The sequence below is a fragment of the Sorex araneus genome, chromosome 2 (assembly GCF_027595985.1).
Source record: "Sorex araneus isolate mSorAra2 chromosome 2, mSorAra2.pri, whole genome shotgun sequence".
NCBI classification, from domain to species: domain Eukaryota; kingdom Metazoa; phylum Chordata; class Mammalia; order Eulipotyphla; family Soricidae; genus Sorex; species Sorex araneus.
Window position 1 is genome coordinate 282196627 of NC_073303.1, and position 27963 is coordinate 282224589.

General features: G+C 43.7%; 2 protein-coding genes across 7 annotated transcripts; one reads left to right on the top strand and one right to left on the bottom strand.

Annotated features, from left to right (window-relative positions):
* On the bottom strand, positions 1–8622 carry CEP19 (centrosomal protein 19). 6 transcript variants are annotated; one of them, XM_055126426.1, is made up of 3 exons: positions 8495–8622; positions 3487–3684; positions 1–2015 (listed from the first exon to the last, which is right to left on the bottom strand). In XM_055126426.1, the coding sequence occupies exons 2-3, from the start codon at positions 3620–3622 to the stop codon at positions 1654–1656; spliced, it is 498 nt and encodes a 165-aa protein (XP_054982401.1). In that variant the 5' UTR covers positions 3623–3684; positions 8495–8622; the 3' UTR covers positions 1–1653. The 6 variants fall into 6 exon arrangements, with proteins under 6 accessions (XP_054982401.1, XP_054982400.1, XP_054982399.1 ...); XM_055126425.1 differs by having other exon boundaries at positions 3487–3681; positions 8495–8608; XM_055126424.1 differs by having other exon boundaries at positions 3487–3625; positions 8279–8592.
* PIGX (phosphatidylinositol glycan anchor biosynthesis class X) lies at positions 8462–27765 on the top strand. The gene is made up of 7 exons (XM_055124790.1): positions 8462–8547; positions 8664–9007; positions 10941–11004; positions 16013–16154; positions 21374–21587; positions 23560–23660; positions 27354–27765. The coding sequence occupies exons 1-7, from the start codon at positions 8462–8464 to the stop codon at positions 27498–27500; spliced, it is 1098 nt and encodes a 365-aa protein (XP_054980765.1). The 3' UTR covers positions 27501–27765.
* The last annotated feature ends 198 nt before the right edge of the window (positions 27766–27963 follow it).

Sequence of the window (27963 nt, forward strand, 5' to 3'; positions counted from 1 at the left end):
TGCAGTTCACAGTTTTTTTAATCAGAATTCATCTCCTTGCAGAGAACATTGTCTTTCTACCAAGTAAACAGTCCAGTAGGAAGCAAGATGCATCTGTACACATATAACCTTGTTCAGCAAACAACCTTCTCTTCATAGATCCGGGTTCGTGAATAGGCCTAAACTGGCAGTAGCTGTTGTTCATTTCTTATGAATGGAGTTCCCATTTTACACATAAACCTCATACCTACGGAAGAGGTTCAGGGTTTCCAAGTGTCTTTAGCATACACTTCCTGATTGCTGAGAAGCAGAATTCCCCAGCTGCCCATCAAATGCCATCCATTTGCAGCTGCAGGGCCTCTTGCCAGGGTAAGCTACTACTGCAGAATCAGTCCATATGAAATGGAGCTACGCACACACAAAGTCCTACTGCATACAGAATAATTCCCTGGAAGCCATGTAGTGAAACTTTGCTTGCTGTTTCTCAAATAAAAAATTGAACTCCCCTGACCAAGAGATAATACAGTGGATCTGTTACGAGCAACCTGGGTTTGATCCCAGGCACCACATGGGTCCCTTGAACCCTGCCAGGAGTGATCCCTGAGCACTGCCGGGTGTAACCCCCAAAATAAAATTCTAACTCCTATCTCTTTAGCAGTTTTCTCCCTCCGAGTTTCTATATTTGGAATCCAACACCAGCTTCTCTACAAGTACTGTTACTTCAAGGGTCAGACAGAGTCCCCTCTCTCTATTAAAGGATAAAGCCTTTCCTGAATATTCTACCCGGTAGCCATCTAGATTCTGACCCTCCTTAATCTTCACCAAACCCTTGGTTCTAATGTTTTTGCTGCCTAAAACTACTATTGTTGATTAGCTTTTTGTGTGTGTGTGTGTCACAGGGGTTACTCCTGGCTGTGCACTAAGGAATTACTCCTGGCAGTGCTCAGGGGACCATATAGGATGCTGGGATTCAAACCCGGGTTGGCCGCGTGCAAGGCAAACGCCCTACCTGCTGTGCTATCGCTCCAGCCCCGTTGATTAGCTTTTTACAAGTATTTAGCTTATCTTCTAATTAGATTGTGAACTTTTTTTTTTTTTTCATTTTGGGTCACACCCAGCGATGCACAGGGGTTACTCCTGGCTCATGCACTCAGGAATTACTTCTGGTGGTGCTCAGGGGACCATATGGGATGCTGGGAATTGAAACGAGATCAGCCATATGCAAGGCAAATGCCCTACCCACTGTGCTATCAATCCAGCCCCTGTAAACTTCTTAAAGGCAGACCGTATATTGTCATTTTCCTATAGTACTCATACTCATGCATTTATCGGTAATTGCTCTAAGTATCCTGGTTCTGAAAAGTAACACTGTCAGGACTGGAGAGAGAGTTCAACAGGCTGGAGCACATGCTTGCATACAAATGGCCTGCAAAGTTTCATCCTTAGCACCACATATGGTCCCTCTAACAATGCCAGAAGTAACCTCTGAGCACTGAGCCAGGAACAGGCCTTGAACACTAGCAAATGTGACCCTAGAACAAATTAGAACAAAAGTAATAAGATCAATCCAATTATGGCCCAACACAGATGTATTAGGGTTCTTCAGAGATTTTTCTAGAAGCATGCTTTGGATAAACATGGATTTTCTAGAATCAACTCTTTGCGCGTGTGCTATCAGGACTCATCAGTTGACTCAGTGTCCCAACCACAGGACTGTAGCTGTTCATCTTGTGGGAACTCAACTTCAATGTCATAAACAAAATTTGGATCATCTTTCTTCTTTTGATTTTTCTCAAAAAGTTCATCCATGATGCTCTTCCTTTTGGCAAGTTCCTTATCATCAAGTTTGTTCATGTCTTCCTCAGGGTCGATGGTTGTTTCCTGTTGAATCTGTTGCATTGTTTCTGCCAAACTCTGGCCCCATAAGTAACCTCGTAAAACTCTAAATAATTTCCCTAGTTGCTTTAGGGATACTTGTTCCAGGTAACTCTTGTGTCGGGGATTATTCTTTAATTGTTCAGCAGCTCTGCTGCAATCTAGGAGGAAAACAAAACTATCATATCACACATAACAAACTACTGGCGGACCATAAACTACACACAGCATGAGATGCCGGTACAGGCCAGCAGCTAACTGGCTGTTGGGATTCTCTTACAGAAGTGCTGCTCTCCATGGAGCTTTCAGTGTGGTGGGACAAGGCGGGATGGGTTCTGGATTTCCTTAGCTTAAAATCGCTTTAAAATATGAGACTTTTTCTTTTGGCAGGGGAAGGGGCAACACCTCCCCAACAGCGCTTGGGGACTGAGGGGACATGCAGAGGGACACTGGACCAGTCAGGAAGGGCAGTTCAGTGTTAGGACCCAAGGATGTGGCGCCACTCAGGCCCAGCACTGCCAGCCAGCCCCAGGCTCACTGCCAGCAGAGGGAGAGGCCATGTCTGGTGGTGCCCGGGGACGGGCGTGGAGCCAGAGCCCTGTGCCTATCTCCCTGTAGCGGAGATGCTGAACACTGGGACCTAGAGGAATTACCTGAGGGAAAAAGTGGCATAATAGCTTGAGATATTGGGGCTGGAGCAATCAATAGTACAGCGGGTAGGGCGTTTGCCTTGCAAACAGCTGACCCGGGTTCGATTCCCAGCATCCCATATGGTCCCCTGAGCACTGTCAGGAGTGATTCCTGAGTGCATGAGCCAGGAGTAACCCCTGTGCATCGCCGGGTGTGACCCAAAAACAAAACAAAAAAAAATAGCTTGAGATATTAATATTGTTTCTAAGAAAACACCAATACTACAAGTCAAAGTGATAGTACAGTGGGCAAAGCCACCTTGTGTGTGGCCACCCCAAGTTCAATCCCCAGCACCCCATATGGTCCTCTGAGCATGGCCAGGAGTGATCCCTGAATGCAGAGCCAGGAGTAAGCCCTAGGAACTGCTGAGTGTGGCCCCCAAACAAAACAAAAACAGAACAAAAGGCAAAACAAACAAGAAAATATAAGAACCATAAAAACACACTTGCAGGGTAAGGGAAGCAGTTAATACTGTTGGCTAGAGCTCTCTCATTTAACCCATCCTGTCATTCTAAAGAATGAGACCATTAATTTCCTTCAAAAGAGGAGGAAACTGAAGCCATTGGCATAGAAGTAATTTAGCTAGGATCACACATCAACCGGAAAGAAATGTGATTTGGACCTAGGTCTAACTCAGAGAGTCATGGCACCGACACAAGATGCAAGCCCTCTAGTTATTCATTTTGGTTGCTTGTTTTGTTTTGGGGACACACCTGGCAGTGCTTAGGGCTCTGCACTTGGGGATTACTCCTGGCAGGCTTGGGGGACCATATGGGGTGCCGGGGATTGAATCTTGGTTAGCTGCATGCGAGGCAAGCGCCCTATCCACTGTTCTGTCACTCTGGCCCTCTCAAACTGTTCTTCCTGATTGATTTAGAGGACACTTAAAATTGTGATTTAGACAAAGCTTCACACAGAATACTCAGAGAAAACATGAGGTACCTGAAAACTTTGAAAAGTTGCGAACTGGCATGATCCGCTGGCGACTTTTCCCCTTGATTTCATTCTCATAGATTAAGATAATAGCTGGAGGTTGGAATCGAATTCCACATTTTTTGGCAGTGCACATCATCCTCATACACTTCAGGGTAAATCAAAGGAAATCTGATGAAAATGTGTTAGTCACATAATGACTTCCTGCTTAAAGGGAGGAAAACCAAGAGTTAGATGACAACAATCTTAGCCCTGCTCACTGCACACTTGGCTTTCATCCAGCTCTAGGGGTACACGCTCAGCCTATCAAATGCAGCAGCCAGAAAATGCAATTCAGTTTAGATCCCATTGGGTGCTGCATTCTTTCTAAAATTAATTAAATATTTTGATATTTGGGACCACACCCAGCATGCTCAGGGGCTACTCCCTGCTTTGTGATTCAGGGTTGTTTCCAGCAGTGCTTAGGAACTGGAAGTGATGCTGCAAATGGTTCTCTTCCTCCCTCCCTCTCCCTCTCTCTCCCTCCCTCTTTCTCCCTCTCTTTCTCTCCCCCTCTCTCTTCTCTCTCTCTTTCTCTCTCTCTCTCTCTCTCTCTGGTCCCTGTGTTGTATTCTTATCCAAAGATTAAATATGTACCTTGGAGTACACCCAAGAACTTACAGGATCTTTCAAATTTACTTACAGGATCTTTTGAATTTGCCAATTATACAAGTATGTACAAGCACTCTCTGTGCCAAGTACCAAGAGTCCTTGAACCTTAAACAACATATCCTGAGTTCACCAGACCAGATCTATCTCCTTTGTATTTTCCCAATCATAACATGTTTTGTAATCATTTAATCCTTTATCCTTCCTACTATGCCCTGCTTATGCGGGCAGAGAATTCATCATCTACAATATTCCACCACAACACTTAGAACATAACAGGTATTGTATACATACTAGTTCAGTTCAATGTATTGATACAATATATAACCCCTTTACATCCTTTGAGATCTTACAGTCTGAAATTCTGAGTTTTAAAAAGGCTGAACTTGGGGCAAGAGAGATTGCACAGGTGATAGACTCTGGTTCGAACACTGGCACCACATATAGTCCCCCAAGTATTAACAGTGACCACTAACCACAGAGCCAGGAGTAGCCCCTGAGCACTGTTGCATGTGGTCCACCTCCTCCAAATACCAAAAGCATACCTGATACAGATTCAGCTTCTACTTGTTCAAGGTGATGATGTCTGCATAATTTCAACTTATTTGTCTTTACATGAGATATATGTATATATATATATGTATATGTGTATGTACACATACATACATTCAGTTTAATAGTTTTTTTTTTTTTGCTTTTTGGTTCACAAGCAGCAATGCACAGGGGTTACTCCTGGCTTTGCACTCAGGAATCACCCCTGGCGGTGCTCAGGGGACCATATGGGATGCTGGGAATCGAACCCGGGTCAGCCACGTGCAAGGCAAACACCCTACCCGCTGTGCTATTGCTCCAGCCCCAGTTAATAACACATTTTTGAGCTGGAGAGAGAGTACAGGAGGTAAAGGCATTTGCCTTGCATGCAGCCAATGCTGGTTCAACCCTGACAGGACATCTAGTTCTTCAAGCAGCACCAGGGGTCACTCCTGAGCACAGAGCCAGGACTAGCCCCTGAGCACCACAGGATGTGGCCCAAACCCAAACCACCCTTTGAAAAAAAAAAAACAACCAACCATTTTTCCAGTTTAATACTTTCTATGCCCTCTTCCCTTTCCTGACCCCAATGCCAAAATGCACTTAAGAATAGGCCACTTAGAGAGTCTCAGGAGTATTTGCAAATGGCCAGTAACTTAGAGGGAAAATAGCAGGGGGGGATGATAACTTCATTAGCTCAGTTCTGTTAGAAAATCTCTATGGGAAGATTATTATTTAGTACATGTTCTTTGTAGAAATCTGGAAGCAGGAAGACAAATAAATTAAGTTATCCTTGATTTCTTTCCGTGTCTATTCTAGGCACTCAGTTTGATTTTTCAGTATTTTTAATATTATACTATTTTCTGACTTTCAAACTGAACAACCAGTGTGAATGTCATTTAATGTTTTGCCTTTAACAGCAGCACAATATCAGTTCTTCACAGTCAAGCAAATGAATGATGATTAAAATGCAAATTTTCATGATTCCAAGTGTTTTATCTTAGGAACAATCAAGATTATTGACTTCTTATTATTGTGACTCTGCTTTTGGCTGATTTGCTTTGAAGTCACAGTCAGAAGTTCTTGGGAGCTACTTCCAGCTCTGTTCTTGGGACTGATCTGAGGGATGCTGGGGGCGGGGGGTGTCTTGCAGTGCCAGGGATGGAAGCTGGGCCTCCTGTATGTAAAGCAAATGCTCAGCCCACTGAGCTGACTCTCCAGCCCAGAATTTCTGCTTTTTTAAAAATCCCTGTGCTCGGGTGGGGGGAGATGGGATTGGGGAGGGTGGGAGGGACGCTGGGTTTACCGGTGGTGGAGAATGAGCACTGGTGAAGGGGTGGGTCCTCAATCTTTGTATGGGGGAAACATGAGCACAAAAATGTATAAATCTGTAACTGTACACACCTCATGGTAATTCACTAATTAAAAATAAATAAATTAAAAAAAACTAAAGGTTTAATGTAAATCGAAAAAAAAAATCCCTGTGCTCAGGGCCAGAGAGATAGTATAGGGGGTAAGGCACTTGCCTTGCACACTGCCAACCCAGGTTCAATCCCTGGCATCTCATATGGTCCCGCAAGCAATGCCAAGAGTGATCCCTGAGTATACAACCAGGAATAACCCCTGAGCATCACTAGATGGGGCCCAAAACAAAGCCAAAAATTCCTGTGCTATCTCTGATATGATGCAATTATCCACTCCATCCCCAACTCCTCCTCCTGTAACAAGTATCATCCCAGTCCAGCTTATTAAAGTTCGATCTGTTGAGAAGCTTCCTAGATGACAGTACTGAGGCAAAATAGCAGTGCTATATACCTCACCCTCAAGCAAATGAATGATGACTAATATACTTAGTTGCTTATTTCTTTCTTTTTAAAATTTCTTTTAACGAGACTTTTATTTTTCTTTTAAAAATGTACTTCTAGGGTGGGACATATACACTGGTGAAGGGATAGGTATTGGAACACTGTATGACTGAAACCCAACCATGAAAAACTCCATAACTGTATCTCAGTGATTCAATTAAAAAAATTAAAAAATTAAATAAAATGCTGAGATAACTAAGAATCTGTTATAGAACAAAAAATAAAATAAATTTAAAACTGTACAAAGGTTTCAAAAATAAATAAATAAAAATGTACCTTTAGGCCTGAAGGAAGAGTGCAGTGACTTAAAAGCTGAGTTTCTTAAACTTTCTTAATCTGTGACACCCTTCTGCCTGAGAAAATCTGTACATGATTTTCCCAGGCATAATACACCAAAAGTTTATTTCATTTATTTGCTTTGTTTGGGGGACACACCCAGCAATGCTCAGGGGATAACTCTTGGCTCTGCACTCAGAAATGACTCCTGGCGGTGCTCGGGGGACATTGGCTGAACCCGCGTACGGCACATTCATGGCAAGCTCTCTCTCTATCTGCTGTACTATCTTTCCAGGCTCCCCCAAAGTTTATTTTGAAATAAAATAAAACAAAATTTTGTGGGACCCTCTTCCACATTGCACGACTCCGTATGGATGGATTCCCAGGATCCGGGTTCCAGAACCTCGGACTCAGGGCTCCTGCCTTGCAAGCGCATGGTGATGTGTTCGAATCTCCAGTGCCCACCTGTGCAGCGCACTCTCCTGGCAAGCTCTGCCTCTGCCACCCCCAGCACTGCAGGCAATTTCTGGCCACACGGTGGCCAGGTGTGTGTAAAGCACCACATAAAAGGATGACACCCTCTCCCCAAAGTGCAACTAAAAAGATGTGCGAGCACTCTCCAGGGAGCACTCTCCAAGAAAACGGTCACCGGAGAGTGGGGAAAGTAGCACAACCCAAGCCGCGCCTCAGGAAGGGCGTGCACGAGCCCAGTGATCAAAGTAGCACGAACTCCATCCAGCAAGCACCCCCGCGTGTATGTGACCCTCTCCCCACTCTCACCCCCACCCCCCAGTCCTTACAGTATCGTACCGTCAGCAACAACAGTGATTGGGGGGGGGGGATTTAAACTTTAACTAATGTTTTATTCTCTTTAAAGCATTAAATTAAGGGACCAGAGCGATAGAACAGCAGGTAAGGCGCTTGCTCTGCACTGGACCAACCGGGGTTCAATCTCCGCATCCCATATGGTCCCCCGCCCCCACCTCCAAACACCACCAGGAGTGATCCCTGAGTGCAGAGCTAGGAGGCATCTCTGAGCATGGCCGGGTGTGACTCCCCCTAAAACCAAAACTAAAGTGCTAAGTAAACCTGCGGTCTCTCTGCCCCTTTGGCTAGACAGGCAAGCGGTTTAGATCCTTTCCTTCCAAACAACGACATCTCTCCGTATTTCTTCGCTACAAGGCTCGGGTCGCTATTTTCTGTGTTAGCCTCTGGCTTTCTTCTTTGAGATGTGCATCCTAGAGCCCTCGGTTCTGCTCATTTCATCATCCCTGAGGCTCTCTAGGCCTCCTTACAGATCAAATGCATGCAGGGAGATGGCACGTTTGAGACATTCACACCTTTCTCACCCCAGGGATAAGCCACAGTCCCAGTGCTACCAAACAACCCCCACGGCACCGAAACGGTGACGCATCTGGACGATATAATGGACAGCCCTCAGTGTTCTCACGACCCCACTAAAGTAAGGCTGACTTTCTTACCCTTAGAGAAGCACAGTAGAAACATCATTGTTTGCAGGCCAACGTCTAAAACGGCCGTGAGAGACCTTCTTCCCACCTAACTGCAACACACACACACGCACACGCACACGCACACGCACACGCACGCACACACACAGAGCTCGCCGGGAGGAGCGAGGTGCTGCAGGAAGACGTGGACAGCCAATGCCCGGGCAGGAAGTGCAAATCTGCAAACACCTGCAAGCGGAGGTACTTCCCAACGCCGAGAGCCGGCTCCCGCGACCGCTCCAGCGGGTCTTGGCTTCCGCAGTAGAGGGCGGGCACTTAGCCGTTGCCCCAGCAACAGCCCGGTCGCCTGTCAGGACGCATGCGCCACCCTTTGCCCCGCCCCCTGACGGGCCGGTAGGGGCGGGGCATCGACAAGAGCCAATCAGGAGCCGGTCTCGGCCGCCTCCCGGGACTCCGGAACTTTGGAGCGTGGGGGCTGCGGGGAGGTGGGGACCCACGGAACTGATGGCGTGAGCGCGGTGAGTGCGCTACTCAGCTCGCCTACTCCCGGAGCGGCGGGTGCCGGCTTCTCCGTCCCCATTTTGTCCCCGCGCGTTCCTCCTGGGCGACGGCCCTTCGGCGTCCTGGCTGCCTGGGACGTGACTTTCCGGGCGGCGGCCTGGCTGCTCCTGTGGGTGGCGGCTGGGCTCCCCAGCACACCTGCCACGACCCCGACTCAGACCCAGACCCGGACCGACACAGGTAAAGCAGGGCCTGGCGGGGCAGGAGCCACAGCAGAGCGGGAAGGGCGCTGGCCTTGCACGCGTGCTAGCTACCTGGGTTCAATCCCCCGCACCCTATGTTGTTTCCCCCCGGAGTCCCGTTTCTTAAGAATGATTCCTGAGCACAGCACCAGGAGTAACGCCTGAGCACCGCCGGGTATGGGAGACTGGGCTGCGGGGTGCCGGCGGGACCCGAAGTCCCAGAGGGTAGGTAGCAGGATCCCGGCCTGCCCCGAACTTGGCAAAGGTATTTCGCTGCACCTGCTCGCTGGAGCTGATTAGAACTGTAGGGGAAGTGCAGAGGGTTGCAAACTAAGGCGCACTGCCAGCCCCCCTCTCCTTCATCCCCCCACTCCCCTTTGCCCATTGCTCAGTGACCGTAGCACCAGGGCTTTGCAGAGACGGAGCTTCAGCATTCGAGGGAGTACTTTTTGAGGTCGAATTTTTACTAGAGTTGCAAGAGAAAACCAGACCGAAAGCGATCTGGAACGCTCTCAGGGTGTTGAAGTTCTCTAACTCTGACCACGTCGGGGCCAGCGGGACCCCAGCACCCACAGCGTCCTAGTTCGGAACAGAGCGAGTGGGCAGGGAAGGAAGATTGCTTTTGATTTACGAACGTCTTTGCGGATTGAGCAAGGATTCCTTTTTGGTTCTGGGCAAGCGAGTTGATTCATCTCTTTGGACTATCGTGGTGTATTACGTTCTATGAATCCAACTATTTGATAGGGGAAGGGAAGTCGGTGCAAACAAGTGAGCCTATTTGGAAAAGGAGGGTTTTAGAGTAGTATTTTGTCAAATCATTGCAGCTCTTTTGCATATAAAATTTCCAAATGTATTGTAAGAAAGGAGTATAAAGCCCCCTATGCATTGAAGTTGATTGCTTTTGACGGCTGGGTTTGGTGATCTCTTTAAGGACTTCCAGGGGACCAGAGAAATAGTACAGTGGCTAAGGCGCTTGCCTTGCACATGAGCAACCCCTGGTAGATTTCTGGCATCTTCTATGGTCCCTTGAGCACTGGCAGAGTGCAGATTTCTGAGTGCAGAGTCAGGAATAACTCGTAAGCATCACCAAAACAAAACAAAACAAAAAAGTTTTCTAGCTCAGACATTTTGTAATTAAAAGATTAGAGTGTCCAGAGCCAGTTTAGGCCACAATGAGGCATATTTGGGGCTTCCTGGAGGTGCCCGATCAAACTCTGCCTCCTGCGTGCATTGCTTGCTCTCGGGCTCTGTGAACTGGCTTAGCAGCCTTTGAAGTAGTAAATCTCGAAAATGGAATCAGTTGCAACCAATTTTGAAAATTTGCTTTATATTATCTGGTGATATCCTGTAGAATTGAGCCTATTTTAACCTGTTTTGCTGGCTTATAGGTAGTTATAAGCCCTTCTTCTCCCCCACCCTCCCTGCACTCCATTATATGATGAAGCATTTGGATTTGTACAAGAGTTCCCTAAGATAGTTGTCTGGGAAAAGATGTGCTTCTTTAAAGTAAATACACTATCTTTAAAGAGGAAAAAGAGGCCAGAGCAATAGCACAGGGGGAGGGCGTTTGCCTTGCACACTGCCATCCTGGGTTTGATACTTGGCATTCTGTATGGTCCCCTGAGCACTGCCAGCAGCTCTGTCTAGCTCACTTTCTCCTCTCTCTCTCTCTCTCTCTCTCTCTCTCTCTCTCTCTCTCTCTCTCTCTCTCTCTCTCTCTCTCTCTCTCTCTCTCTCTCTCTCTCTCTTCCCTCTCTCTCTTCTCTCTCCCTCTCTACCCCGTACCCTCTTTCACTCCTCTCTTTCTCTCTCTCTCTTAGTTATTTCCTTGATCTTTCATTGAATGTTTATTTTATTTAAAAAAAGGAATAAATCTTTTGGTTCTTGAGTGTTCATTTTATAAAAGGGAATAAATCTTTTGGTTCTTATAGGCACAAATGCCACTTGTTCTGAAATCATTTTGAGACAAGAAGTTTTGAAAGATGGTTTTCACAGGTAAGTTGACTACTTGATATATCTTTACCTCAAAATGCTGTTTTATATAATTTAGAGTATAAAAACCAGTATTTGAAAAGTGGATAAATTGAATATCACTTGTTTTCTTAAAGCTTATCAATGACAGATTTCTCACATGTTGTTCACAGTTTGAAATAATGGTTATACAAATCATCTTGAATAACTTTGTAAGCCAAAGTATTTATATAAAGTGTGAGGTGAAAATAAAATTTTTAAAAAAGAATGAGGGGCTGGAGCGATAGCAGAGCAGGTAGGGCATTTGCCTTGCATGCGACTGACCCGGGTTTGATTCCCAGCATCCCATATGGTTCCCTGAGCACTGCCAGGAATAATTCCTGAGTGCAGAGCCAGGAGTAACCCCTGTGTATTACCGGGTGTGACCCCAAAAAAAAGAAACAAACAAAAAAAAGAAAGAATGGTAATAACTGTAGAGGCGAGAAAAAACAACTGCTTATTACCTGCATATATACATACGTGTGTGTATATAATATGTATATATATTGCTAGAATATATACATACACTGGTCATTTTAATCTTAACAATCTTAACATTTTAATCTTAACATAACAATCTGATACGCTTCATATCAGATTTTGTTGAAAATCTAGGTTAATTTGTAATGAACTAGTATGTGAACATTTAGGAATGTCCCACTGCATAAGTATGCCAATTCCATTTATTTAGGCTTTGTAGGTTGTCTTAATATTTCTTGCACATGTCCTGTTAAAAACATGGATTCTTACTAGTAAGGTGCACAGTTGAAAGTAGTCTGGACTTGAGGAATGTTTGAGGCATTGAACTAAAATTAATTGCTGGTTGATGGGAATGCTACAGAGATTGGGTCATCAAGTTTCCTCTCTCCTGCTAAGGATTGGGAATATCTGGGTACCAAGTACCTTTGTACTTAATCCTGTTTTTTTTTGAAGTAGGCTTTAGACGCAGCTTGTACATTTTGATAAACTTATTTTTATTTTCAAGTAGCTCAATATACCTTCTAATTTCCTTTATGAGTTTTTTTTCTTTTTTTGGGCACCGCCTCCCCATCAGTTAGTTAGACAGATTTTGTTTGATTTTTAGACTTTAGGGGGCTTTACAGAAATCCATCTTCCAGATATGTCTCTCCCACTTTTTTTTTTTCTTTTTGGGTCACACCCGGAGATGCACAGGGTTTACTCCTGGCTCTGCACTCAGGAATTACCCTGGCGGTGCTCAGGGAACCATATAGGATGCTGGGAATCGAACTCGGGTCGGCCGCATGCAAGGCAAACACCCTACCCGCTGTGCTATTGCTCTAGCCCCTCTCTCCCACTTTTTAAAAATTACTTTTTCCCTCATTTAATAATGAGTACTTCGTTATTAAAAACAAACCCTGGGGCTGGAGCAATAGCACAGCGGGTAGGGCGTTTGCCTTGCACGTGGCCGACCCGGGTTCGATTCCCAGCATCCCATATGGTCCCCTGAGCACCGCCAGGAGTAATTCCTGAGTGCAGAGCCAGGAGGAACCCCTGTGCATCGCTGAGTGTGACCCAAAAAGCAAAAAAACAAAAAAAAAAAAACAAAATAAAAACAAACCCTGGGGTAGTCGAGCATTGTATGACTGAAACGTAACCACAAAAGTTTGTCTGTAACTGCGCCTCACGGGGATCCATTACAAAAAATAAATAAATTAATTTAAGAAAATAAAGTAGATAAATTCTTCTTTAAAAAAATAAATACACTTGGGGCTGGAGCAATAGCGCAGCAGATAGAGTGTGCTTGCATGCGGCCGACCCAGGTTCGAGTCCCAGCATCCCATATAGTCCCCTGAGCACCGCCAGGGCTAATTCCTGAGGGCAGAGCCAGGAGTGGCCCCTGTGCATTGCCAGGTGTGACCCAAAAAGCAAATAAATAAATAAATAAATTTTAAAAATCTGTGCAAAAAAACAAAATAAAATAAAAAAATAAACCCTGGGGGCAGAGAGACAGTACAAGATTTAGGGTGTTGTCCTTGCATGTTTCAGACTCAGGTTTGATCCCAGGCACGGTATATGGTGCCCCTGAGAACAGAGCCAGGAGTAAGCCCCAGTCACTGTGAGGTGTATCCCAACACCCCCTTGCTCCATAGTAAAATAAACACTGATTGGAACCAGAGTGAGAGTACAGCAGGTATGGTGTTTGCCTTGCATGTGACCGACCTGGGTTCAATCCCCAGCATCCCATATGGTCCCCGAACCACCTCCAGGAGTAATTCCTGAGTGCAGAGCCAGATGACCCCTGAGCATCTCCAAGTGTAACCCAAAAAGCTACAAAATAAATACAAAGTAAACACTGATGAGCTTTTCCCATACTAATTCTTAATTACTATGAAGGTGCATATTTTCCTAGCATTCCATATATAAGTAAATATCTCTGACACATGGTAGATTTCATATGATGAAAAGGAATAGGGGCCAGGGGGAAAACTCGAAGGCCCTGAGTTTGATCCCTGGCACGGTATGGAGTATAGTTGGGTGTGGCCTTGGAGGCCTCTGTCACCACTGAACCTGAGCATTTGGCCTCAGCATTTGGCCTCAACAGTGCGGAGCTCTCCCCAATAATGTAATAACAAGTCTAAAACAACATAATGTATTCAAGCAATCAAAATGAAGTGAACTTGGGATAAATGCACTACGAGATTCCAACACACTCGATACTTGTGTTACAGGTACTTGTGTTACAGATGACAGGTATGTTGTTCATGATGGTTCAAGTCTGGTAGGAATGACTAAAGCCCATTTCTTTCAAAGGAGGAAAAAAAAGAAAAGGATTCACTCTATGTACTTTTGCTAAGAACTTACTATGTACTTTTCAGCAAATCTTAAATATTATAGACAAAAAATATATATGTATATATGAACACACAGAAACAAACACAGACTACAAAGTGGTACCTGATTGTACAGCGAGGATCAAAATTAAAATGACCAGCGTGACTAAATAAGTCACAGATACCTGACTTGTTTTATTTTTGATGAAGAACTCATGTTTGAAGGAAAAGCTGTTTATTAAGATGGATTTATGAATTTCCTTATGCCTAAGATAAGATGAAATTACTCTGTTTGTTTGGGGTCATACCTTACACTCAGGGGTCACACCTGGCGGGGGTCCTGTGCTTAGGGCTTATGCCTGGTGGTGGTCTGTGCACCGTATGCAGGCCTGGATTCAAATGAGGGTCGTGGCTACAGTCTTATGCTTGGCCAGCACCTTAACATCTGTACTATCTCTCTGCCACCTCCCCCATCTCCTTTAAAAAAAATAAATACATGCTCAATGATGTGAAAGTGCTGGCCGTAGTTTAGAAGCTGCTAATAATGTACACTTTGTGTTGACTGGGTTTTTCTTCGTTATTGGCCACATTTTCCTATTTCTTTGTATGGTTAGTAACTTTTGATGTGTGTGGATTTTGTTCTTTTTTTAAGTGATTGGGCTTTCTGGTTAGCAATTACGATAATTGTTTACTATCTCTTCCTTTCTAATTGTGTAGGTCTGATATAAAGGTTGCTCTTACTTTAACTTTAGACCTACAGAGGCTAATTAGTTACCATGGCCTTATGCTTTTGGTGTCTCTACTGAATGCTTTTGGTCTCCGTGCTTTAGTTGCAGCTGTTCCTAACCCTCTGTGAAATTGTAGAATTTTCCTTTCACTTCCTTGATAATTTTTTTGCCAGACTTCATGAAATTGTACCTTACTCAGGTTTACCTTGATATTAAAAACAAACAAACTCGAAGTGACCCCAGTCTTTCTGGAACTCCCTATAGTTCTCACTTCTCGGAGGTTCTTTGCCTCTGTGCATTCAGCCTCCTCTCACCTCCATCCCTGTTTCGTCACGTAGCAAAGCCATCATGCTTGGCTCTCCTTTGGCTCTTCTTCACTTGAACTTGGTCCCAACATACCAGACAGGAAGCTGGGACAGTTCTACATTTAGGTGTGTAATCTACTGCAGAGTAATTATTGCACAAAGCTATTAGGCAGAGACTGTTTTTTGTTTGTCTTTTGGGTCACACCCAGAGGCCTGCAGAGGCTCCTCCTGACTATGCTCAGGAATGAATTGGTGAACCACATGTGGGGCCAGGGATTTGAACCTGGTTTGTTGGGGTGCAGGGCAAGCATCTTAACCCCAGTATTATTCTAGCTCCCAAAGTTCACTTTTTTCTATCTAGATCTCCAGCTGTTTTAGTCCCTGTGCTTGGAAAGATTTTTTTTCCACTAAATTGTATGGACATCTTTGCTAAAAATATATGTGTGTCCATTTTTGGCCCTGTTTCTTAGATCTTTACTATCACACTAATAAATGTCATGTCTAGGGGCCAGAATGATAGTACAGCAGGGAGGGTATTTGCCTTGCATGCAGCTGACCTGAGTTTGATCCACGGCATCCCATATGGTCCCCAAGCAACAACAGGAGTAATTCCTGAATGCAGAACCAGGAGTAACCCCTGAGCATCACCAGGTGTGACCCAAAAAGCCAGGAAAAAAAAAACCTCACTCTTATAAATATCATGCCTAATAGACGATTCTGATGTGTAAACCACTTTATAATCTTCTTTTAAAAAACTAAGTTGAAATATAGTTTTCCGGGGCTGGAGCAATAGTACAGCGCTTAGGGCGTTTGCCTTGCACGAGGCCGACCCGGGTTCGATTCCCAGCATCCCATATGGTCCCCTGAGCACCACCTGGAGTAATTCCTAAGTGCAGAGCCAGGAGTAACCCCTGTGCATTGCCAGGTATAACCCCAAAAGCAAAAGCAAATATATATATATATATATATATATATATATATATACACACACACACACACACACACATATATATATACACACACATATACACACATATATATAACTATATATAAAACTATATATATATATACATATATATAGTTTTCTTCCTAATGTGAATAAATGTTATACTATCTTAGAGTTAGCAATTGAATGAAGAGGTTTACTTTAAATATATTTGTGTTACAGAGACCTTTTAGTAAAAGTGAAATTCGGAGAGAGCATTGAGGACTTCCAGACATGCCGACTCTTACTCAGACAGCACATCCCCGCCGGACTCCTTGTGGATCCATACGAGTTGGCTTCATTAGAAGAAAAAAACTTAACAGAGGTACGACTATGGAAGGATTTTTATTTGGAGAAAACTTGTTTTAGGGATGCCATGATCTGAGGCAAAATAACAGACAACACTGTAGTGATTTTCATAATTTTTCAAAGGATATAAAGTAGCATTTTGGCTAGGGTGGAAGGTTTTTTTATTATTGTTTGGGGGGGCCATAGCTGGTGACGCTCCAGGGATATTCCTATTTCTGACTTCGTGCTTGGGTCACTCCTGGTGGCGCTTTGGAGAACCAGGTGGTGCCAGTGACCAAATCTGGGCCTCTGGTGTGCAGAGCATGTGCTCAGCCCATTGAGCTCCCTCTCTGGCCCAGGATGGGAGTTTTTAAGAAGTGAACAATGACTGTCATAAGTATAGGAATGAGCTAACTAAACTGAGCTATTTAAATGGGTTTATTTTTTTGGCTGGGTGATGTATAGTAGAGTGACTAAGAAAATTATGTATGTCTTGAGGGGCTGGAGAGATAGGACAGTGGGTAAGGCACTTGCCTTGCATGTGGTTGACCCAGGTTTGTTCCCTGGCACCCCAGATGGTACCTCTGAACACTGCCAGGAAAAAGGCCTGAGCACAGAGCTAGGAGTAAGCCCTGAGCACTGCTGGGTGTGGCCCAAGAACAAACAAATAAAAATATTAGGCAAAATGGATTTCAGAGTTGAGATTATCATAAGAGCTGATGGAGGTTATTTTGAAAATGAGATAGACTTAGCAGAAAGAAATAATTTTAAATATCTAAACACCTTAAGACTTGAGTTCTTGGGGCTGGAGCGATAGCACAGCGGGTAGGGCATTTGCCTTGCACGCGGCCGACCCGGGTTCAAATCCCAGCATCCCATATGGTCCCCTGAGCACCGCCAGGAGTAATTTCTGAGTGCAGAGCCAGGAGTAACCCCTGTGCATCGCCAGGTGTGACCCAAAAAGAAAAAAAAAAAAGACTTGAGTTCTTAAATCTTAAAACTTGGACTGGAGAGGTAGTGGAGCAGGTAGGCGCTTGCCTTGCACGTGCACATGTCTTACCGGGGGTGGATCCCAGAAGGCAGAGCCGGAGTAAGCCCTGAACACTGCCAGGTGTGGCCTCCCCCTTAAAAAAATCCTAACAAACTTAAGTGTAATAAAGTATGACTACAGAAGAATTAAATTAGAAATCAAGAACAAAAATATCTTAGGGAAAGCTTTGAACATTAGGGAGCTAATTAACATACATCTAAGTAATTCAAGGTCAAGGAAAAATCAAAAAGAATGTCCTATAAATTTGGACTGTCTGAACAAAAATTAAATATCATTAATCAGATGGGATACTGTGCAGAGGGTACTGCTGAAATGCTCCATAATTGGTGGGATTCTGCAGAAGCCCCATTCAGGGGCATTTTATAGCACCGAATCTGTAGAAAGAGGAAAGATCTAAAGTCTGTGATCTCTGCTAAATAACCTTGAAATAGAAAAAGAAGGTTACATATAACCAAGGTAAATAGAAGAGTGGAAATGAAGATTGTAGAGAATAAATATAAATGAAATAGAAAATGGAAATGCAGAAGGGGAAAACCATTGGAATGCAGTTCTTTGAGAAGACTGAGTTTGATAAACCTTTAGCCAGAATTATCGTTTAAAAATATACTGTTTTATAAATTTCATTTTAAAATTGCTTTACTTTTTTTTTTTTTAAATAGGATCTCTCCCAGGGACCACAGACCAAGTGGTTCTGTGTACAAACTTGCTTTGCCATCCTGCTCTGCCCCTGTGACCCTGGGGACCACCAGAGATGCACAGGCTGGCACTGGGAATCAAATTTGGGGCCTTCCGAATGGGAGGCATACTTCCCATTTCTTTAAATTATCTCTCTTGCCCCAGGTTGTATATTTTTGATTAAGTTATTCAAAGGCACTTTTAGTATAATTGGAGCTGTTTCTCTGAGGTGGGAGGGGCCCTAGTCAGTAGCTCAGTGGTGTTGCAGGGCTTGCTCTTGGTGATACTTAGAGGGACCACATGGTGCCAGGGATCAAACTGGGGCCATTTGCACACAAGACAAGTGCCCTAACCCTGTACTATCTCTCAGGTCCAGTTTTGGAATTTTTGTTTTGTTTTGGGCCCATACCTGGCAATGCTCAGGGGTTTACTCCTGGCTCTGCTCTCAAGAATTACTCTTGGCAGTGCTCAGGGGATCATATGGGATGCCAGAGTACTAACCCAGGTCTATTGAATGCAAGCAAGCATCCTACCCACAGGGGCTATCTCTCCAGCCCCTGCAATTTCCTTTCTTAAAAAGGGCTCTAGGGACTGGAGCTACAGCACAGCGGTTAGGGCGTTTGCCTTGTATGTGGCTGACCTGGGTTCGATTCCCAGCATCCTGTAAGGTCCCCTGAGCACTGCCAGGAGTAATTCCTGAATGCATCAGCCAGGAGTAACCCCTGTGCAATGCTGGGTGTGACCTAAAAGGCAAAAAACAGGAAAAAAAAAAAGGCTCTAGTCCCTGAAAGATCTAATACATGTTAACATTTATGGAATAATCTATAGCTTAATCTCTTTGACTTTGATATGGTGATTTATAACATGTAAATGAGTGTTGTCATGAAAAAGTGTGGGTCCATGCCTTTTGACCAATGTAGATTGCTTTAGGATTAATTTTGATGCATCATTTTTAACTTCTTGATAACCCGATACTATTTGTGATGAAAATGGCATAACAAGTTACAATTTCTTTTAAAAGCTGCATTAATCGTTTTGACACATGTTTGAAGATTTATCAGCATCCAGCTTTTGTTCGAATCACTTTCGATTGTTATGTTTTAGTCTCCAAAAATGTTTCCTATAGTTTTAAATCTAAAGTGATATACCCATCTCCAACTTTTTGAGTTCTTAGATGGCCTGTGAACTAGTGTTCTACGACTTTCCCCCTTCCCTGTGGAAGCTAGGTGTGATTGGTTTTGTTCTCAGAGAACCTGGGATTGAAACCAAGGCCACACACTTGTAAGGCAAGTGCTCTGCCACAGACCTAAAGTGCCGTCTCTGCTTCTGGCCCTCTACCTGTTGGGAGGATAGGATCTTTGTTAGTGCTATAGTTGTGCCCAAAGGACAATCAATTCCTACCAGGCGGTCTCTAGGGGACTTTGCTCTTGGTCCTCTGGCTAGCATTTTTCCTCTCCACTCCTGGCAGTGCTCAGTGTTGCTACTTAGGATTACCTGGTGGCTTTGGCAGTGAAACCCAGCCTTTTCTGTGTGTGACTGAAACCCCTCCACACACAAGTTGTCTGTGAGACACAGGGCCAGAGAGATAGCTTAGTGGGTAGGGCACTTGCCTTGCTCACAGCTGACCATTCTATTCCCAGCACCCCATCTGGTCTCCTGTCAGGAATTATATCTGAGCTCAGAGGCAGAAGCAAGCCATGAGCACTGCGGGTGTGGTCCAGAAACTGAAAAAAATTAAAAATATATACACATACACATGTACACATCTATCACTGGAGTAAGATTTCTGAGAAGCTCATGCACATTTTGGCTAAGGAAGGTTAATATGTTCCTGTACTTTCTGTGTATTTCCAAAGGCTGTCTGATGAATGCTGGAAAACAGCTGTGAGAGAACTGTGGACATTTTTTCTGGAGAGAAATTTAGTGAAGGCAGCATGAATTGATTTTGGGATGGGGGGTACTTCTGGGATTGCTTGGGGTTCTGTGTGGTGTTAGCAGTCAAACCTAGACCCTCACACATGCTTGGTATGTGCTCTGCCATTAGAACCATAGCCCTGACCTCACTCGGTTGCCTTCTGACGTCTGAGGGATCCTAGTGGAATAAGGAATAGATTTATTGTAGTGGAAGGAAAGACAGTTGGTAATTGTTTACTGACAGCATCAAGTTTCAATTCTTGAAAACAAATAACCTTTTACAAGCAGATAAAATGAGATGACTCAAAGAAATAAGCTCCCTCCCAGTCACTAGAAGTAGTCAGGCACTAACTATGTGCTTGACAAATACTCGCAGTGGGAGAGTGACTTAATTTGATCACCTAGGTTCCTTCTGACTCATAAGATTATCTAATTCCTTGACCCTTGACAGAAATTCTGTTATTCTTATGATTAACAGAGAAGGAACAATGTGAAAAAGTACAACACTTAGTTTCACTTACCAAATAGCATTAGGCATTTGCTGAAATGAAGTCAATGCTGTTTCCTTCTACCTCCCCTCCTGCTGGATGTGACCCCCCCAATGTTATTTACCACATATATTTAAAGAATTACCAGTTTTCCATGCTCTTTTTATACTTACTATAGAGAATGCTAGCTTTTGCTTTGACTTCTTAGCTACACTGCGGTTTTACTATCATTTTACTTGCTACTCTGAAAAATTGGAGGGTTACTAGAATGTTACCAATCCTTTTTTTCATATTTGGGTCACACCCACTGGTGCTCAGGACTTACTCCTGGCTCTACATTCAGGGATCACTCCTGACAGGGCTCCAGGACCATATGGGGTGCCAGGGATCAAACCAAGGCAAGCAACCTACCATACTATAGCTCTGGCCTGGATACTAAGCCTTTTTAATCTAATACATTGTTAACTATTTTTGTCCATTGCTTTCATATTCTTGGGTAATGCTACATTTGCAAAACTTCTCTGAGTACCTATTTTGTCATATGATCTAAAAGTGACACGGAAATTACATAGTTATAATTTTTATTAACACGGGGAACTTTGGCACCCCAGAAGATAACTTTTCATTTTGCTTTAGTAAGCTACTTTTATTGAATGGCAATTTAATAAAATTTGTACTTTTATCAGTTTGTACTTTCTACTTAAATTGAGGACGGAGAGGCTGGAGAGCCTGTGAGCTATAGCCCAGTTGACCTCTGGCAGGTCATGTCATCGTCCCCTCACACTGCTGGGAACAGCCCCTGAGCCTAGAGCTCTAACAGCCCCCCACAGTACTGGGTGTGACAGAGAGACAGACAGACAGAGAGGGAGGGAGAGAAGGAAGGAGGGAGTATCTTTAAATTAATTTTTTGGCTTTGATATTGGGCTACACCCATCGTGCTCAGGGCTTACTCCTGGCTCTGCACTCAGGATCACTCCTGGCAGTGCTCAGGAGACCATATGGGGGTGCCGGGGATCGAATCTGTGTCCGCCACATGCAAGGTAAAGCGCCCTCCTTGCAGTATTATTGCTCCAGCCCCTCCTTTATTAATTATTTTTTCTGGATTAATATTTATTTTTTCTTTGGCAGTCAGTGATTACTTCAGAAGATAATAATATAGAGGCACCCAGTTATTTATCCAAAGAATTGGAAGTTCTCATGTATGCTACACAAGATCCAAAGTGCATTGACTGTTTCCAGGCTTTTATACCTGTGCACTACCGCTACCATCGGCCTCACAGTAAGGATGGAGAGACTTTTATTGTGATCAATGATCCTGATTTATTGATGTATTGTGACCAAGGTAAGAGTTGTTGGAAATCTTATCTGATGCTTAAATATAAAAACTCTGACAAGTCAAAAGCACATTTCTCTTTTCTTTCCTTTGAGCTTTCTGTTTGCAAAATAAGGCAGAGATAGAGAAAAATTTCACTAATATGCAAACTGTTAGAACCCTTCTTGTAACTACCACAAATAGAACTTTGGCAGTGACCTTAACAACTCTGTGTGCCCCGTCCCAGTCATAGCCTTCTCTTTCCTTTAAGAATAAGGGGCTGGAGCAATAGCACAGCGGGTAGGGCGTTTGCCTTGCATGCAGCCGACCCGGGTTCGATTCCCAGCGTCCCATATGGTCCCCTGAGCACCACCAGGAGTAATTCCTGAGTGCAGAACCAGGAATAACCCCTGTGCATCGCCAGGTGTGACCCAAAAAGCAAAAAAAAAAAAAAAAAAAAAAAAGAATAAGTTACTGCCCGGTGGCAGGAATGGTAGGACAGCAGGGAGGGCACTTGTCTCTCATCTTAACCGCAGCTAATCTGGGTTCAATCCTCAGTATCCCACATGGTCCCCTGAGTTACTGTCATGAGTGACTCTTGAGTGCAGAGCCAGGAGCACTGCTGGGTGTGACACAATCCCTGCTCTCCAAAAAAATAAAAAAAGGAATAATTTACTGTCCTTACTATATATATATGTATATATATATATACACACACATATATATGTGTATATATATATATGTGTGTATATATGTGTATATATATTTTGCGTGTGTGTGTGTGTGGTGAGGGATTACATCCAGCAGTGCTCAGGTCTCACTCCTGGTTGGATTCAGGGGAACAAACGGAATTATGGGGATTGAACCAGGGTCATCTGCATTCAAGGCAAGCACCCTACCTGCTGTACTATTGCTCTGATCCCAGATAGAAAATTTTTAATCGTATCTTTAATGTAGGATGAATGGAGACGTTACTAGGCCTGCAGGAGCAAATCATTGATCAATGGGATGATAGTGACAGTGACCTTTAATGTCATCAAATATCTCATGTTTAATTTTATTTTGTCTCGGGGCTGGAGCGATAACACAGTGGGTAGGGCGTTTGCCTTGCACGTGGCCGACCCGGGTTCAAATCCCAGCATCCCATATGGTCCCCTGAGCACCGCCAGGAGTAATTCCTGAGTGCAGAGCCAGGAGGAACCCCTGTGCATCGCCAGGTGTGACCCAAAAACTAAAAACTAAATAAATAAATAAATAAATAAATAAATAATTTTATTTTGTCTCTATCTTTATTAGCTTTATTTATTTCTTGGCTTTCGGGCCACATTGCAGTGGTACTATTCCCTACTCAGTGCTCAGGGATCACTCCTTGGAGATGTTCAGGGAACCACATGGAACTGGATTGCACCCAGATCGCTAGCTTGCAAAGCATGCTCTTAACCTGCTGTGCTCTCTCTGCAGCCTTTTACTTTAAAATTGGGGAAAACATCATTCTGGGGGAAGAGCATCTGAGTTCTGGTACTATTCAGTAACCTATGGGAATGGGTTGAGTTGTATACTTAGGATCGGTTTGCATTTATGAAATGATTTCATGTTACTCTTTCATTTTGTTTTGGTCACACTCAGCAGTGCTCTCATGGTATGCTCCTGTCTCTGAGCTCAGGGAACCATATGAGGTGCCAGGGATTGAACCCAGATTGGCTGTGTTGCCAGACAAACGGCCTACCTGCTTTTCTATCACTCTGGTCTCTCTGTTACATTTAAAATGATTATTTAAGTGTCCTAAAGTCATGGTGGGATTTGTTAAAAATTCATGCTTAAGTTACACAGTCTGTCATTTTGTGATTTCTTAGGCACTCAGAGTCAACTACTAAAGCAAGGTAGCAATAGACAGATGAGTCTGAATCATATTAAAAGGTTCAAATTCTCATCACCCAACATAAAGACTCACCTGGCTTCAGATTCAGGTTTTCTGATATGATGTTCTACCTTTTTTTCTCAGAATTTCCGATTTTGAAATGCTGGAGTCGGTCAAAAGTGGCACTTCCTTGTACTCTGAAGAGTAAGGATATCTGCCTATGGAACAATATGAAATATAAATCAGTAAGTTAATAGGTTCTGTTGCTTCTGTGCTTAAAGAATTAATATTTTGTTTTCTACTGTAGGAAGCTATTATTATTATTATTATTATTATTATTATTATTATTATTATTATTATATGTTATTCCTCCTTTGTATAGTCACAGAATTGATTTGGGTGCTGAAGATTTAGGGTAATTCCTATAGGCCCATGCCTTATTGTTCCAGAGTATAAGCATAGCTAATCTGCTTTATAAAGGTATGGGATGGCAGAGAGGAACTGGCGTGTCACTTGGTTTGTTTTATCAGTTAACTTTATTGTGTTTTTCTTTGGGGACTACAGGGGTTGAAGGCAGCTTTTCATACATATGAAGCATGTTCTCTACCACCAAGCTACAACCCCAACCCCTAAAATTTTATTTTCGTTTAGAACAAACCTTCTCTTCCCCAAAGTAGTGCTTTTTAGTTTTGAAAACAAAAATTAGCTCGTGCTGTTATATTACACTGAGCAAAGTGATGAAAACAAAACTCCAAGAAGTATTACTTCAACGGCAGTAGTTTCCAACAGCTGTATTGCTGTTGGGGACTCTGAACCCAGGCCGTGTCAGGCTGGATTTGTGTATGGTTTTGACACCCACAGCATTCTAAATTAGATGCTGTGATTCCTAGAGGCAGTGACACTTGTTCTTCTGGGAAGGGGGGCGGGATCCCTCCAGGACGGCAATAGTGGCCTTGGATACAATTGGGGGTACTTTCTGCTTGTTCACTTCAAGATTTCCAGGGGAGAGCTGAATTTTTTTTGTAAGGGTAATTGGCCAAATAAGTTTGTGAACCTCTTAATTAGACTATCAATACTTCATTAATATCAACTTTAAGGAGTCTGTAGTGTTCTGAATTTTCTATTTACCTTTTTCTGTTCTTATTCTTTCAGGTGGGAGTTGAGGGGGGTGGGGAGTGGGTTGTGTGTCCTGGGTATTGAGGCTGAGCCTCAGACTAGCCCTTTGAACTTCCCCCCAGCTTTTCTTTTCTTTTTTTTTTTTTGCTTTTTGGGTCACATCTGATGATGCTCAGGGGTTATTCCTGGCTCTGCACTCAGGAATTACCCATGGCGGTGCTTAGGGAACCATATAGGATGTGGGGAATTGAACCCGGGTCAGCCACGTACAAGGCAAACACCCTGCCTGCTATGCTATTGCTCCAGCCTCCCACCAGCTTTTTACCTACCCTTTGGGTGTGTGTGTGCGTGCATCTGTGTGTGCATGTGTGTGTGTGTGTGCGTGTGTGTGTGTGTGTGTGTGTGTGTTTGTTTGTGTATGAGCTCGGAGAAGGGGGACACACCTGTCAATGCCCAGGGCTACTCCTGGCTCTGCACTCAGGAATTACTCTGTGGGGGGTGTGTGTGTGTGTGTGTGTGTGTGTGTGTGTGTGTGTGTGTGTGTGTGTGTGTGTGTGTGTGTGTTTGTATGTGTATATGAGCTTGGAGAAGGGGGACACACCTGGCACTGCCCAGGGCTACTCCTGGCTCTGCACTCAGGAATTACTGTGGGATGCTGGTAATCAAACCTGGGTTGGCTGTGTGGAAAATAAACATTCTACCCACTGTACTATTACTCTCCCGCCCCCATCCCTACCTTTTTTGATTGACATAATCTACTTTCTTCTCTTCAGAATGTTTTTTTTTTCTTTTTTTTTTTGGGTCACACCCAGTGATGCTCAGGGGTTACTCCTGGCTTTGCACTCAGGAACCACTCCTGGCGGTGCTTGGGGGACCATATGGGATGCCGGGGATCGAACCCGGGTCGGCCGCGTGCAAGGCAGACGCCCTACCCGCTGTGCTATTGCCCCTACCTCCCTCTTTTAAAAAGTACATTTCTGAGAGCCAGAGTTGTAATACAGCAGGTATGGCACACTCGCCTTACACATTACTGGTTCAGCTTCAATCTTTTGGCAAAACAAGTGCCCTACCCACTATATTCTTTTTCTAGCCTTTGATTGACAACATTTTATTTTATTTTATTTTATTTATTTATTTATTTATTTATTTATTTTTTATTTTTTTTTATTCAAATTTTATTGAATCACCATGTGGAGGGTTACATAGTTCTCAGGATTATGTCAGTTATACAATACTCAAACACCCTTCCCTTCACCAGTGCCCATATTCCATCACCAACCACCTCATTATACCTCCAGCCCTGCCCCCCCAGTCCCCGCCCTTGTAAGTGATAAGTTTCACTTCGTTTACGCTTTATCCTGGTTACAGTCCATGTTTCAACACATAACTCACTATTGTTGTTAGGGTTTCCCCCCAAAAAAGAAAAGACAGTCCTACCTTTTTAGGTAATGGATAGCTCTCCATTGCTGAGAATGTAGAGATATTAAGTCCCGCTGTTTGTTACATAACTTTTCTATTTTTTTTCCCCCCTCGTCCCGCGCCACCAAGTTCACGCCTGTTTAGTAATCACCACGCTGCCTGACAAAGGGAAAAAAAAAAAAAACGAAAAAGATGGTTATTTCCCGTCATTAGCCGGCGTGGGGCTCTGGCTTAGTTGATAGTCTGGTAGAATGTCTGCAAGCAGTTTCTGGAACCAAAAGTAATACGCTGGTATCGGCCCCGGCTCGAGATTCCACCAGCGTCCCGCTGTTCCAAGTTCATAATAATTTATTCCCTTGTATCCCATTCCCACGCCACCAGGTCCGTGTCAGCTTAATGGACATCATACCATGGTTAACGCCACGCCGCGTTTCTTCCCGAGAAAGAAGGATATTTCTTCTCAGCTGGCGTGGGGATATGGCTTAGTTCAGTCTATAGAGATGGCTACCACTTTGATTGCCTTCAATATTTCAGCAAAAGACTTACTATTCTTGTTAGGATTTCCCACCAAAGTCCGACCTGTTAAAAAGGAACCATTTCATATTGGTGATGATTAAATGACATTAGATTGCGCAGCCATGGCAGCGGCCTCGAGGCTTTGGATTTCTGTATAAAGTCAAGGGAAAGTACAGCCAGAAATTACACGTCACTACAAACTTTAACCCTATTATGGTCCCCCCAAAGTCCAATCCGTGATTGACAACATTTTAAAAACTATTTGTGGAGAGAAACAACAAAACAGGAATGAATGGATATATTCTTTTTATTGCTTACATTTTTTTCCTGCTCAGTTTACAATTCTGTATTAGGTACTAAAAGGAAGTAATTTTTTTTTTCTTTTTGGGTCACACCCGGCAACGCACAGGGATTATTCCTGGCTCTGCACTCAGGAATTACCCATGGCAGTGCTTAGGGAACCATATGGGATGCTGGGAATTGAACCCGGGTCGGCCGTGTGCAAGGCAAATGCCCTACCCGCTGTGCTATTGCTCCAGCCCCAAGGAAGTAAATATTTTACATTGATTACAGTGGTAACATTAAGATATAGCTACAATAAAAAAATACTCTGTGAAAAAACTGTCAGAACTAATGAGAATTTAATTCTGGGTCATGAGGTAATATTGTGGGAGTTGAGTCTTATCTGGGACATTAAATGATATGTTGAATCCAAAAGATTATTTGAACAGTTAAACAATAATTCAATCCACATGTGATGCTGGATAGACTAACAGACATTTAAGAGAAAAAAGAAAATAAAATGGAAAAAGAAAAATCGAAGGAGTAACTTTCTCGCCATGATCCTGTATTTTCAGTTCTAAGTTTTCTGTTCCTCTCTCCCATAGGTGTCCGGGAACGTGACTCTGCAGGTTCCGGTCGGGCTGACTGTCCACACCTCCTTAGTGTGTGCCGTCACTCTGCTCGTCACCTTCCTGTGTTCCACTTTGATCCTTGTGGCCATTTTCAAATATGGAGATTTTTCATTACTATAATATTTATGCTGTTAAATGCTTTATGTAAACCTAAATGACACCTATCCCTTTATGACTAGAGAATTATATAACTATGTTATTCCTTTTGTCATTTTTGGCAAAAATTGGTTTTCTGAGGAAATTTTGGATTACTCTCACCTGATTCCAGAATTATAAAATGCTGAGGAATGATCCTGGGTTGGCTGTGTGCAAGGCAAGCGTCCTAACTGCTGTACTATCTCTTTGGTCCTATTTTGGTATTGGAAATAAATGTTTTATAACAGGACATGCATAGCTTGACTAGTCACCACATTTCTATTTGGGGGGTTTGGGGTGGGGTCGGGGAGAGGGGTGCTTCTCCCAGGAATTCTCTGTCAATTGGGCTGGCAGGTCCATGTGCAGGCCTGAGGGATGACACAGCTGCTCATAGCTGCCCAGGCCCTGCAGTGCTTGGGGCTTCCAGGACCACACTCTGAGGTGCTTG